Source organism: Myotis myotis, unplaced genomic scaffold (assembly GCF_014108235.1).
Source record: "Myotis myotis isolate mMyoMyo1 unplaced genomic scaffold, mMyoMyo1.p scaffold_m19_p_11, whole genome shotgun sequence".
Classification (NCBI taxonomy): domain Eukaryota; kingdom Metazoa; phylum Chordata; class Mammalia; order Chiroptera; family Vespertilionidae; genus Myotis; species Myotis myotis.
The window spans coordinates 61,050,715-61,065,597 of NW_023416315.1; the positions used below are offsets into that span (position 1 = coordinate 61,050,715).

At 36.2% G+C, this 14,883-nt stretch overlaps 1 protein-coding gene across 10 annotated transcripts in view; it reads right to left on the reverse strand.

Annotated features, from left to right (window-relative positions):
• Positions 1–14,883, reverse strand: part of MKLN1 (muskelin 1) — a 319,909-nt gene that overhangs the window by 13,519 nt on the left and 291,507 nt on the right. For 8 of the 10 annotated variants that reach the window (XM_036328666.1, XM_036328662.1, XM_036328669.1 and 5 more), the window contains 4 exons: positions 13,521–13,668; positions 12,496–12,610; positions 9,421–9,560; positions 2,076–2,178 (listed from right to left, as the gene is read on the reverse strand). In XM_036328666.1, coding sequence (XP_036184559.1) covers positions 2,076–2,178; positions 9,421–9,560; positions 12,496–12,610; positions 13,521–13,668 — 506 coding nt within the window. Of the gene's footprint in view, positions 1–2,075; positions 2,179–4,802; positions 4,937–9,420; positions 9,561–12,495; positions 12,611–13,520; positions 13,669–14,883 lie in introns of those variants that run through there. The other 2 variants (XR_004970960.1, XR_004970961.1) reach the window with 2 other exon arrangements.

Here is a 14,883-nt window from a genome sequence, read left to right on the forward strand (position 1 = left end):
AAAATCCATTCACACATTAAAAAAATAATAATAATAATCGCCATAGCCGGTTTGGCTCAGTGGATAGAACGTCAGCCTGTGGACTGAAGGGTCCTGGGTCCGATTCTGGTCAAGGTCACATGCCTGGGTTGTGGGCTCTATCCCCAGTGGGGGACATACAGGAGGCAGCCGATCAGTGGTTCTCTCTCATCATTGATGTTTCTCTCTCTCCCTCTCCCTTCCTCTCTGAAATCATTAAAACTAAAAAAATAAAAAAATAATAATCTTACAAAAGATCAATGTCAGGATGTTTTCAGTTTTCTGTTACCTAAGATTGGACAGAGGAATATCTTAGGGTGAGGGTATTGTTTTGAAAAAGTTTCTGAAGTGATTCGGATGCTGAAAAACACATGCACAACATCATTTTAACTAACTTCTACTAGGGCTAAACTCTTAATAGATAAAACTTTTAAAAAATAGAGTGGACATCTGTGGCATACAAAATCATAATTTGAGACTACTAAAGAAAGGAGACAAAGAGAAATCCACTACCAAAATTTTAAAAATTGCTCTGTTTGAATCTGGGATAACTCCCTGTCCTGGTTTTCCCAATAGCTTAGCATTAAGAACAAACTGTCTGTTTTCTTTGGCCTACTTGCAGCTGAAATTATTACTTGGAAATATTTTGGTTTGGTTTTTTAAAAATTAGAGGAAAATTAATGTTTCCAGGTTCTAGCCATTTTAGACTATGGAGAAAACAGTATCATGAATTGACTGAAGATTCAAGGAAAAACAACTAGCTATCTTAAAAAGTTTGAGGACCCCTAAAGCACGGGTCCTCAAACTTTTTAAACAGGGGGCTAGTTCACTCTCCCTCAGACCGTTGGAGGGCCGGACTATAGTTTAAAAAAAAAACTATGAACAAATTCCTATGCACACTGCACATATCTTATTTTGAAGTAAAAAAACAAAACGGGAACAAATACAATATTTGTATTTGCATGTGGCCCGCGGGCCGTAGTTTGAGGACCCCTGCCCTAAAGTATGTCCTGATGATTCTCCATCTAATGAAGGGTTGTAACCAATACTGAGTAAGAGAAATAGAAATTATTTTCACAGTAGGCAACTATGAAAGAGTATTTCTTTTGTTTTGTTGCCAAGGATAGGTGGACTCTACTGCTTGAAAGTACAATGAACCTAGTGCCTGAAAGTGATTCGATATTAAATCTGAAACCTGTGCTGAATAGAGAAAAGCACTGCTTGATGTTGCTATTACAAAGCCAAAGCAAAGCAACAGCTAACAGAGAAACAGTTTAAGGAATAGAACTACATATAATTAGCACCAATTCTGTGAGTGGAAGATAAAATGGATTATGGTTCAGATGTTGCTAGATGAACTCTGAATAAGGACAGTCATCCAAAGGAAAATACGACAAAAAGAATCTCAGAAGCTAGTAGTAAAACAGGCTATAAAACCATGAAACTTGTTGCAAGTATATTCACACAAATAATAATATTAGATCTTTTGCTTCCATCCATGTTAGATTACAACAACAAAAACAACCTGAAAAGTAATGATCTGCTATTAATTTCTCAAAATTAGGGACCACTGAAAAGTGAAGTTAGTAGCTATAGTCAAGCTATCCTGATACAACATTTGCATAACTATCAAGGCAGCAAGGATTCTACTCCCATCAACCTCTTTTCACCTTCTCCCTACAGAAAAGGGGAGTTTTCTTTCTTCTTTCGGAGTATCAACAGAAAAGTTTATAATGAACCATTATGTAATCCCTGCGTAAAAGAAGCATGGGACTATGGGTGTAAAATTTCTATTTTCTTCCCAATGCATAAAACTAATATCTAAATTAAAACTTTGTACCTGATAATCCTATTCTAAATGGATCAAGGGTTTTGTGTGTGACTTGAATGTTATATCACATAAAAATAAGCCTATTTAATTATTTCATCTGCTCTGTCATTTTTAATATTAGAACCATCATATTTTTCTTTAAACATCTAAGAGCAAAATCAGCAAATATAAGTTGAAAAAACTTTTTTTTTTTAACTCAATTTCTGAAGTTTATTAACACCTTTACCTCTTTTGTCTCTTCTGGGTCTGAATGATCCACAGTTATATAAAGATCGTTTTGTAAATATTTCAGAGCACTAAGAGGATCCATTTGAGCCTTTTCTTCAAATCTAGAAAATGTAAAAAAAAGAATAATAACTGTCTGGAGTTATAAGAAAACACGAGAAATGTCTTTCAGAGCTAGGACACTGTATAGGAGGAGTTATTTGGATATCTAAAAAGCCTGCATTTGGGAATCCAGAAATGAGAAGACTGTCACATAGATACTATAAGCTAAGATAAAATCAACGATAAAACAGTAAATATGTCAAATATTTTACATAAACTGGGGGTGGGGGGGAAGTCAAGTATGTTTCATAAAAAACAAATAGAGATAAAATAAAAAAATTTTATTAGATTTGTGTAATATCCTTCTCCTCCCTACCCCCAATGGAGGTGCTTAACAGATACTTTAGAAATAGAAAAGAGTATAGTTTCTTTTAATGAAATATCATTCACACTGATTAGATAATTTTAATGAAATTAATTCCATGCCTTAGTCAGTAATAAGAATACCAACAAACTGCAGCAACTTCTCAGGCCTTTGTCATGTGATAGACACTGTATCAAGCATATATCACCTTGTTTATCCTTACAATAATCTCTCTATATATATAAAAGCCTAAGCAACCGGCCAACCAGCCGACCAGCTGGTAGCTATGATGTGCACTGACCACCAGGGGGCAGATGCTCAATGCAGGAGCTGCCGAGCGACAGCAACTTTGCAGAGTGCCCTCTTGCACTCTGGGACCCATAGGGGGTTGTTGGACTGCTGGTTTCGGCCCAATCCTCACAGGCCAGGCCAAGGGACCTCGCCCGCTGAAGGGACCCCGCTCACTCTGCAGATAGATGCCCTTTGAGCCCCGGCGCTGCCCCAGGTGCGGCCGGCTGGGGAGGGACCTTGGGAGGTTGGCTCCAGGGTGTGTCTGGCCCATTTCACCTAGTCCCACCCCGCTGACCACCTTCTAATTAATTTCCTTTCAATATGCATGAATCCATGCACCGGGCCTCTAGTAACTCTATGATGACAATAAGTATTATCATCATTTAAAAACAAAACAAAAAAGCAGATGAGAAACTGAGACCTGAGAATGAATTTGGCCAAGATAAGAGCTAGTAAGTGGCAGAAGCAGAATCTAACACAGGACTATCTGATTCCAAGCCTGAAAAGGAAAGAATGAGATCTTTCTTTCTTTTTTTAAAAATATATTTTATTGATTTTTCACAGAGAGGAAGAGAGAGGGATAGAGAGTCAGAAACATCAATGAGAGAGAAACATCGATCAGCTGCCTTCTGCACACCTCCTACTGGGGATGTGGCCACAACCAAGGTACATGCCCTTGACCGGAATCGAACCTGGGACCTTTCAGTCCGCAGGCCAACGCTCTATCCACTGAGCCAAACCAGTCAGGGCGAGATCTCTCTTTCTTAAAAAAAAAAAATATATTTTATTGATTTTTTACAGAGAGGAAGGGAGAGGGATAGAGTTAGAAACATCGATGGGAGAGAAACATCGATCAGCTGCCTCCTGCACACCTCCCACTGGGGATGTGCCCGCAACCAAGATACACGCCCTTGACTGGAATCGAACCTGGGACCTTTCAGTCTGCAGGCCAACGCTCTATCCACTGAGCCAAACTAGTTAGGGCATGATCTCTTAAAAAAAAAAAGTCTGTTTGGGACTATCTATTTAAATAAGATAATGTCCTTTTATTACAGCATAACTATATATGGATTTATTTATAATAAATTTGTATGCTTTTAAATGTCCAGAGAGAAAGAAAAGAAGACATTTAATTTCATTTGGAAATTGAAAATAATGAGCCATTCACAATGGTGTTCAGGCTGATGGCCTCAATAATTTCCTATCTTTAGAGCTAACCTTAGTGATAGGGTTACCTGTATTTCAGGCAGGGCAAAGACTATCAAAATATTACAGTTCTCTTGTACCAGACAGTACCATGACTGTCAGCCGGCCTTACGAACCTCAGAGGAGACTTTCTTAGGCAGAGATCATGTTACTCTACCATCTTGTCCACAAGGTAGACCAGAATTTTGGCACCTGAGCCAAAAGCAATCACTTCAAGCTTAATAAGCAGTTTAAAAGTGGCCTGGCAGAATTATTCCCAATAGGGATACTCTCATAGGGAACTCTCTCTAAGAAGATATTCTCTCTCAGAGAATCAGAATGTGAGATACACAGGATACTTTATAAAAGGCAGACAAAACACAGAAGGTAGTTAACAGCAGACATGAGATAATAGATTCCTTCCCTCCCTACCTATCTACCTACTTATCAACTGAAGCCAAAGAGGTGAGTAGATAGTTATCTATCATCCATCCATCCATCCATCCATCCATCCATCCATCCATCCATCCATCCACCCATCCATCCATCCATCCATTTATTGAAGCCAGGAGGTTGAGGGGAAGCAGAGTCAGGAGTAATCAGTAGAACAAGAGAAGCAGGGAGAAAGAAGCAGAAAGAGAGAGGCTCAGTTACAAGAAACACTACTCTACGTAGCTCCTAGCTACTAGAATTGGTCCAGTGTCCTAAACAATTCTCTCCATATGTCTCAGTGTTCAAATGCTGAGAAACTGCCTTAATTCTCATAATAAATTCTCTTTCATTGAGGTCTCCTAAGCATGTCTCTCTCCTTTGCAACCTGAAATAACCTAACCAAAACACACCTACCATCCTATTAAATCCAATTTTCCTGGAAGTTATGTTTTCTCTCTTCCTTTTCTAAGCTTTTTTTTGGCTTGCAAAAATTTATCACTGGGCTTGTGTTTGCAGTCTAGAATTATATTTCAGCCAACAATTCTGCCCTGCCCTATTAAATTTCTTTTCTTTTGCCCCCTTCTATGCCCCAATTCATGAACAATTTTATATTAAAAGCAGCACTTTATTTACTATATTACATGGTACATTAAGAACCAGGAGACACTTACTTGGCATACAATATACTTCTCTCCCTCCAAATTTATATTGTATTGAAATAGAAGAAATAGTTGTTTCCCATAAGAACAACAAAAATAAATAAGCCAGCACAGCAGCACAGGGTAAGCTTTTATATAATGAAAGACCTGGTATCTAATTTATAATATAAGATTTGAGTTAAAAAGGTAATTTTCATGTTCAACTCAGAAATCAACTTCTATCTATTCTGTCCACAATGTAATAATGTCCCTCAAACTCCAAGTCATTTTAAGAGGTGGTAGAAAAAAGAGTCTATTTTTTTCAAATGTCTAAGATGGGCCTTTTATTGTCAGTTCAATTTAGTAGACAAGATTCTTACGATGCTCTAGTTCCGTGGTCAGCAAACTGTGGCTCGCGAGCCACATGCGGCTCTTTGGTCCCTTGAGTGTGGCTCTTCCTAAGCCTTAGGAGTACCCTAATTAAGTTAATAACAATGTACCTACCTATATAGTTTAAGTTTAAAAAATTTGACTCTCAAAAGAAATTTGTACTGTTGATATTGGCTCTGTTGACCAATGAGTTTGCCGACCACTGCTCTATCCTTAACTATTCTTTTTCCCATACCCATATCAAATCCATCGAGAAATTCAGTTGTTGCAACCTTCAAAGTTTATCCGGAATCTTACTGTACTTTCTGGATCTCTTTTATGGAGTATCCCTTTCTCTGCCTTCCCTCAAACAGTAGTGGTCCTCAGATAATGCCCTACATCCCTCTACTTTTCTCACTCTTCCTGAGCAAGCTCCTTTTCCTTACTGATGACTCACTAATGTAATACAGCCCATGCCTTTCCCCCAAATGCTAACAGATGATGTCCAGAACCTAAAGTGCATCAAACTGAACTACATAACTTGTCGTTTCTGAAGAATTCCCCCGAGTAAAAATAGCCACAACCTTTTACCCAGTTCTTCTGGAAGAAAATCCAGAATTCTTTTAAATAAAAGCGAAGTCTGAATGTGTCACTCCTCAACATAAAAATCTTTCAATGCTACCCTTTCACTCAGAGTAAAAGCCAAAGGACCTTCACAATTTGACCCCCCCTTTTTTTTTTATCTCTTACCTTGTCTTCTACCATAATCACTTCACTTATTCCACTTCTACCACACTGTTCTCCTCAATTTATTTCTCAAATAATCCAGGCATATTTTTAACCTAAGAGCCTTGTCTATTACCTATCTGGAACACTTTCCCTCTCAAATATCTATATGATCCATTCTCTCATGTTCTTTAGGTCTCTACTCAAATGTCTTCTTTACAGTGAGGTCTATCCTAATACTCTTATTTAAAAATCACATCCCCAGCTCCCTCACCTATACAAAAATAGTTCTTAACCTGATTGAGTGTTTCTCATTAAGACTTACTATCTAACATATAAATTCCTTATTAAGCTTACTGTTAGCCTCCCTTCATTAAGAAGGAAACTCGAGGATAGAAGTTTTATATTCTTCACTGACATATCCACAGAACTTAAGACAATATCTAGCACAGTGAAGGTGCTCAATAAATATTTCTTATATGAATAGTTTTATTGATGTTTATAAAAACCCTTAGATCAGTGGTTCTCAACCTGTGGGTCGCGACCCCTTTGGGGGTTGAACGACCCTTTCACAGGGGTCGCCTAAGACCATTGGAAAACACATTTATAATTACATATTGTTTTTGTGATTAATCACTATGCTTTAATTATGTTTAATTTGTAACAATGAAATTGGGGGTCACAACAACATGAGGAACTGTATTAAAGGGTCGCGGCATTAGGAAGGTTGAGAACCACTGCCTTAGATGGTTGCTTTGCCCATTTTACACATGAGCAAAGTAATCTCCAGAAAGATTAAGTCAGAAGGCTTGAATATCAATCTAAGGTTCAGGTATAATACTTTTCTAATATAACTATTAGCTACAGAACTAGGGGCAAAGAGTAGTCAAGATCAGAAGAGTACTATGATACATATTATTATGCTATTATTACTCTACTGAAAATAATATATATAAATGTGTAATCTATATAAAAGGGTCTTTAAACATTCTTATATTCCCCTTCAAGAGCTTTTCTGAAGTTCTGAAATAAGCTAGCACACTTTCTCTCCCATAGTAGAAAATTTCCAATGTTGATTATTTGCCCAACCACACAAACTTACTGCCTTTCAATTTCAGTCATTTTATTTCATGATTTATTCTAATACAACATTTGTAAGACTCTTTCATCATATATTTAAGAGTCTAAATGATTTGTTACTGATTATTCCTTTATTGTTCATCCACTTTCACTCCTCACTCTACACCTTTACTAGAATTAAGTCACTAGCAATGATGACTGTACTTTAAAATTAAAGCATGCCCTAATATATAATATTTCAGATTCCCAAATTGTCATTTCACCTGCCCACTGATATATTTCTAAAGGAGAAAAACAACTTCCAAAGATAAAAAAGAATAACACTTCTGAGGATGAATGGGCTGTGGGAAGGAGGGCAAACGATAATTTCCCAATTCTACCACTATCCTACAGAATTTTTAGATAGAGGTGCATATAGAAATATGTAATATTAACAATATCATTTAACTACAGTAATATTAACTGTAGCAAATAAATTGAGAGTAAATATTCTATAAAAGGAGATTAGTTAAGTGAATTACACATAAAGTAGAATGCTATGCAGCCATTACAATTATGATTTGTACTTGTATTTATTAACATGGTAGTGTTTATAACACATCATTCACTGAAAGAAATCAGATTCAAAACAACAGTGTGTACATATAATTAGAAGGATATACACCAAAATATTACTCCTGAATGGAAGGATGATAAGTGATTCAATTCTTTTGGTAGGGAGAGAAGACTTATTTTCTTCTTTATTATTACCCATGCAATAGTTTTACAATTAAAAGCCAGAGGGAAGTATTTGTGAGTTCCAATTCTTTATATGAAGTATTAAACAATTTCCTTTAATCTCTAATGGACTTTTGGTCAGGAAACTTTTTAAAAAGCTCACTCTAACATTCCAATGACCAGTTGTTATATTTCAGGTAGAGAAAGAACTCTATAATTTCCCCATATTCTTATAAAAACAAAGTTTAATATTAATATCTTAAGTACATTAAGTAAAGTACTAAAGAATAAAATTTAGCAATGTAAACATTAGCAAAGGTGCCTCAAACTTAAATCTTGTTAATAAAACAGAATTTATTCTTGCCATCCAGACAATGTGAAGAATCAGACCCTTTCTCCTGTAGATTCTATAGAAAACATACTAATTATTCACAGTAATGCCAAAGAAACAGAACTAGCTTCTGTTATTAATTTATCTCTCAAGTATAACTTGTGAAAAGCAACAATAAGTAAATATGATATGATAAAGGAATAGTCTAATTTATATCTACACAGACTTTCATGTATTTATATTTTATATAAAACATATAAGCATACGTGTGTATACATACTAGTATATTAATATGTGCCTCTGTGCGTGTGTGTGGAGGTGGTGGTGGTGGTGGTGGTGGTGGTGGAGGTGATGGTGATGAAATGGTGAATTCTGGAATCAGAATACTCAGGATCAAATCCTATCTGTCACTTACGGTTGAGTGACCTTAGATGAGTTATATAACCCATTTCTTCTTTTATAAAAAAAGTGATAGTAATAGTTCTTCCTCCATTGGCTTACTGTGAGAATAACATACAAGATCTAGCACACAAAAACTGTTCAATAAATGGTAGCTATTATCATCATTAAAGGTTAACTTCTCCTTCCAAACTATAAATATTTATCATCTAACACTATCAGTAACCAAAAGGACAGATTAACATGACTCAAGAGACATATATGAAAATGTTTAATTACATGATTTTATAATTAATTAGCAAAGGTAATGACATAAAATTAATTCTATTTAAAGTTGTATTCTGAAACATCAAATTATAAAGATATTATTAATCAATTATATCATCACATTCACAGTTAAAGTTATCAACAGGTCAGGCATATGTCAATAATCTAGAACTGATATAATTTGTAGTGATTAGGCCTTAAGTTACTTGATGGTAAGTTAATCACCTTCACAGAAACTTTTTCCATTATTTTAACAGTTGCAAAATTTCCTTGTTCTGTATTTTAAAAATTTAGCATCAGTATCTATTTTCACTTTGTGTCTTCCTTTGCAAGAAGAAACCAAAATTAGGAGAATAACAGGGCACCTACAAAGTCATAACCTTCACAGTGTTTACACTTTCATGTTACTAACTTTCCAAAGACAAAGGCACGTCTCCAGAGCTTAGGTAATACTAACAATAGCTGATAAAGTTAAGTAAAAGTTTTCCATGAATTATTTTTATACCTGTGTTTTCTTATGAGGTACTTGCAATGCCTCAGTAAGTAATCTTTTGAAGGCCTACACAACTTCAGTGACCAGAAGTCATCTAATCTCATTTTTGGGGAGCAAGATTTTCCTGGATTCCCACCAAATAAGTAATGAACCTGTAATAAACAAAATAAACCAGACTTTTAAAAGCACATGCATACTTAAGAAACTATGTTAAGTCATAGTAAAACTTCTTCATTTTGCTAGAACTGTGTTACAGGTACCTTTCTTAGCCTTACTGATATTAAAAAAAAAAAAAAAAATCAAAATATTATTGCTTCTCTTTATTTTTCTCAAGTTTCCACTTTACTTTTTAAATTACTGTGACTACTTCCTAAATTACATTTTATATTAAAATAAGTTCTATTACCACAATTACACTGACAATAGAAACATGAAACAAAAGCAATGATAGTGTAAAAATGAATAAAGAAAACCTCAACTAAAACTGAAGTTGGGATAGACTATAGAGGTCAATTAGCTATCACTGGAAGTCAAATACCCCCATATTGGAAGACATCAATTACATACCCCAACAGGAAGAGAGGCCCTGCCATTCCCAAATAGAAAGCACAACTGCTTTACCACTTCAGCAGGAGGAAGATTTTTTTTTTTATCCAGCAAGAAGCCCAGCCAATTGAAACTCCATAGCTCACCCAATGAGAAGCCAGCGTTACCTGAACTCTTTACTTTCCTCCATGAACTTTCATTTCTCTCTTATTGATGACTTACTTGCCTCACCCTCTTTTCTATAAAAGACTTCCATCTTAAAAAGATTTTTAAAATTGATTTTAGAGACAGGAAGCGTGGGGAGGAAGGGGAGGGGAGGGGGAAGGGGAGAGGAGGGAGAGGGGGAGGGGGAGGGAAGGGGGAGGGAGAGGGAGAGGGAGAGGGAGAGGGAGAGGAGAGGGAGAGGGAGAGGGAGAGGGAGAGGGAGAGGGAAATATTGATGTGAGAAACATCAATCAGTTGCCTTCCAAACGTGCCCTATGTCTTGACCAGGGATTGCGCCCGCCATCTTTTGGTGAGCTAGACGATGCTCCAACCAACTGAGCCACACTGACCAGGGCAAGAATTAATCCCTCAGAGAATTTCTCTGCTTGCTAGATAAGATGCTGCTGAATTCATTAATGACTTAATAAAACCCAATGTGACCTTTAAATATGCTTTGTTATATTTTGTTTATTAACAACAGCAAGAAGCTAATCCAATGTATAATTTGAGGGCAAAGAATAATGGGGATTATCAAGTTCATCAAGTGTTGATGATAATAAATTATATCTTTAAAAAGGACAGATGACAACCTGGCCCATGTGCTTCAGTTGGTTGGACATCATCCCAAGCATTAAGAGATCGCTGGTTGGATTCAAGGTTATGGCACATGCCCTGGTTTCGGGCTTGATCCCCAGTAGGGGGTATATAGAAGGCAGTCAATCAATGTTACTCTCTCCCTCTTCTCTCTCTAAAATTAATAAAAAACAAAATCTCCACCCTTAAAACCCTTAGGAAGGAGGATCCAATCTCTCCCTCCTGGGAGCATGCCTGCACCGCCCCTCCCCCCTTCCCCTCCAGGCTGTCACCTTTACCTCCCTCACTTCTAAGCTCCAAGGGCCCTTCCTTTCCCTCTATAACTTGTTTCATAAGCCCATTTCTTCTACCAATTATTTCTTCTAACTCTGTGTTCTTATAAATAAATGTTCTCTTATAAAAAAATAAAATAAAATTAATAAAAAACATATTTTAAAAAACTATTAAAGAAAAGATGTCAAATAACTGAAGGTCAACAGCAATTAGAAACTTTTTAAAATTTTAGCATTTTAATTTAGCTTTAGCCTTAAGGTCAAATATTAAATGGCACATATAATTTGTGAAATAACTTTTAAAATATTCCATTACTCAATTAGTACCAAAAAATAAATGTAAAAGGAATGAAATAATAATTTCACTATTATATTATGTAGTTTTAGTGATATTCTGTACTTACACAAAGTGTTAAAAGCATTTTCTGAAATTTTAAAAACATTTATATTTAAGCCCTGGCCAGTGTGTTCAGTGGTTAGTGTTGGACTTTGCACTGCAGAGTCTTGGGTTTGGTTTCTAGTCAAGGGCACATATCTGGGTTGCAGGTTTAATCCCCAGCCCATTGGGGTGCATCGGGAAGCAACCAATTGATGTGTCTCTCTCACAGTGATGTTTCTCTCTCTCTCTCTCTCTCTCTCTCTCTCTCTCTCTCTCTCTTTCCCTCCTTCCTTCTTTACCCCTCCCTCCCTTCCTCTCTTTCTAAAAATCCATGGAAAAAATATCCTCAGGTGCGGATTCATCAAAAAAATAAATTTATATTCAATAGTGTAATAGAATTGCAATATTATTTCTATCCTAAGGATGGAAATTCATTTACCCTTTAATTTGGGAGACACCAAGAGAAAGGGCTTTTATCCATTCCCATGGTATCTTTAACATGAAGGTCTCAAATGATATAAAGTTTAAATATTCATCTGTGACCTAAATGGAAAGAATACAGGTCAGTCAGTGGCTGACTATATAGTCTGAGCCCAATCACTAAACTACATGTAAAGCTTAAGGGGGAAATAGTTAAAGAAACCATTCTGAACACTGACACTTAAACTTCAGAATGCCGTATTATTTCACAAAACAGATAGAAAAGATATGTCACTCATAGATAGGAAAAACAAAAAGATTTCTTACACAATGAAATCTAAAATCAGGAAGTCATATATACCTTTTCATATCATGAGACATGGAACCCACATGCGGAAAACTATACAACAGGCCATGCTATGTATCTGATCTATGAGTTAAGAAGCAGCCATTGACCATAATCAAAAGAGGAAAGTGCCAGGAGTCACCATCTATACAAAAATGTTTATTCTCTTAAGGAATTTTAGGGGAAAATAATATTGAACGCCTGCTACATACTATGTATTATAATTTTTTACTCAAATCTACTTAAAAAACAAAAAACATATATTTTTGGTGATTCTTTCAGATTGTAGGTCAAGGAAAATTTACAGGTCAATGTAGTTAGGATACCTTGTGTAACTCATCATATACAAGCTGATGGGCAAATCTTGGACAGGGTTCTTCTTCTTGAAGACTTTTACTTGGATTATCCTTTGCAGCTTGATCATTTTTATAGACACAAGACCTGCAAGACATTGCTTTTAAGGCATGCTATCCTATAATATTAGCAGTACACATAATCCTATATAATAAAAGGCTAATATTCAAATCGACCGAAGGGTGGAACAACTGGTCACTATGACGTGCACTGACCACCAGGGGAGAGATGCTCAATGTAGGTGGTCAATGTGCTCCCATAGGGAGCACCGCTCAGCCAGAAGCCCTGAGCCAGGCTCACGGCTGGAGAGCACAGTGGCTGTGGCGGGAGCCTCTCCCACCTCTGTGGCAGCACTAAGGATGTCTGACTGCCAGGTTAGGCCCGCTCCCCAGCTTAGGGCCTAAGCCAACAGTTGGACATCCCTCAAGGGCTCCTGGACTGCGAGAGGGCACAGGCCAGGCTGGAGGACCCCCCCTCCCCCAAGTGCATGAATTTCGTGCACCGGGTCTCTAGTGTTAATATAGTTGTAGACAGCAAATTAATTGCATGTCTAATTACCAACAAAACAATTATAAATTTGTTTACATCAAATCTTAAAGTTTTGGTCATTCCCATAAAATAATCTGATTTATTAGAACTGAGTTCTTAAGTTCTTTTAATGTCCATCAAAACCACTTAAGAACAACCTACCTCATGATATGAAACACAAAAAGCATTTATGAAGGTTCAAAACAAAGGCTGAAAGAGCTAAAAACCCGTTTACTATTCACAATAAAACTATAGTACACTTTCATTTTTACTGTAAATGTCATATTTAGAAAGTAATACATTCTTTAGTTGTTGAGCACTACCCTCATTACTGAATGGAAGAAGTTCTCTTAAGTGCTCCTGTTTTGACATCACAAATTAACACAAGTCCTCCAGTTCCCTCTTCTTTTGAATATACAACCCCAAGAAATATTAAATTGGAATTGCAGTACAGACAAGAGCTCCTTACCAACTATTCCTCACTATGTCATAAATCCAGAACGAATTTCTGACATTCTCTTCCCTCTTTTCCTTGTCCTTGCTGAGTCCAGATAAGACATGTATTTCATTCAGTTCTGGATCAATGGTTGCTCTCTGTGTGAATCCTGTCATTGGAACTATAAAATGAAAGAAATCAATAAGATGACAATGTTCACATAGACAGTGTTTCCTTAGATAACAGATTAGTGCTATTCTGTTAAAGATTAATACATCCTTACCCTACTCTGTAGGGTAAGGCCACAACTTATTTTTTAACACACTACATGACTTTTATATTAAACAATAAACAGCCCTGGCCAGTGGCTCAATTCATTGGAGCATAGTTTGGACCAAAAGGTTGCGTTTTGATTCCAGGTCAGGGCACATATCCAGGACGGGGGTTCTATCCCATGGGGCATGGTTGGAGAAGGTACCAGAGGTAACCAATGGATATTTCTCTCTCACATTGATGTTTCTCTACCTTCCTCTCTCTTAAAAAAAAAAAAAAAAAAAAAAATTCGAGTAAAGAAAAAAAGGTAAAATAAATAGATATAAACAAACAAACAAATAATGGTTTATTGCTTTCTCTCCACTCCAGAATATAGGCTCTCCAAGGGCCAAGATTATTTGGTTCACGATTTTGTTCCTAATGGCTGGCATACAAGTTATCAACTATTTGTTGACAGAATAAATAAATGATAACTACCAGAATGGAGCTAAAGAGAGGTAGAAGGAGGTATGCAATGTAATCATTTTGATTGAGAAAAAGGGCAATACTTTAACTGATTTATTATCTGGGTCCGCTCTAATTTAATAATAGAGATAAAATACTCAAATCTTGATTTGGAAAAACAAAATTTGACAAAAACTGAAACAGATTTGTTTAATATGGTCAGAAGCATTTAAAATATTTGTCATGATGTAATATGAAATGACATAATTTCCAAGAAAAAAAATGTTGGTGTATAATATGCCCCAAATATATTTTCCTGAGTAGATCAAACACCCCAGAGTTAAGGTTTTATTTTTTTTAAAGAAATCCATTAAATGAATGATGGTCATTCTGTATTACCCAGAAATTTGTCAAACATTGATATGGCTAATGTAAATTGTTCTAATCACTGTTATTTGGAAATATTAGTTGAAATACAATTTTATATTAAACATAATTGCCATGTATCTAAAACAATGTATCATTTCAACACTACATTTCTTTCTTTTTTTGTTTTGTTAATTCTCACCGAAGGACATTTTTCCATTGATTCTCAGAGAGTGAAAGGGGAGGGCAGGGAGAAAGAGAGAAATAAAGAGAGGAAGAGAGAAACATCAATGTGAGAGAGACATATATATTG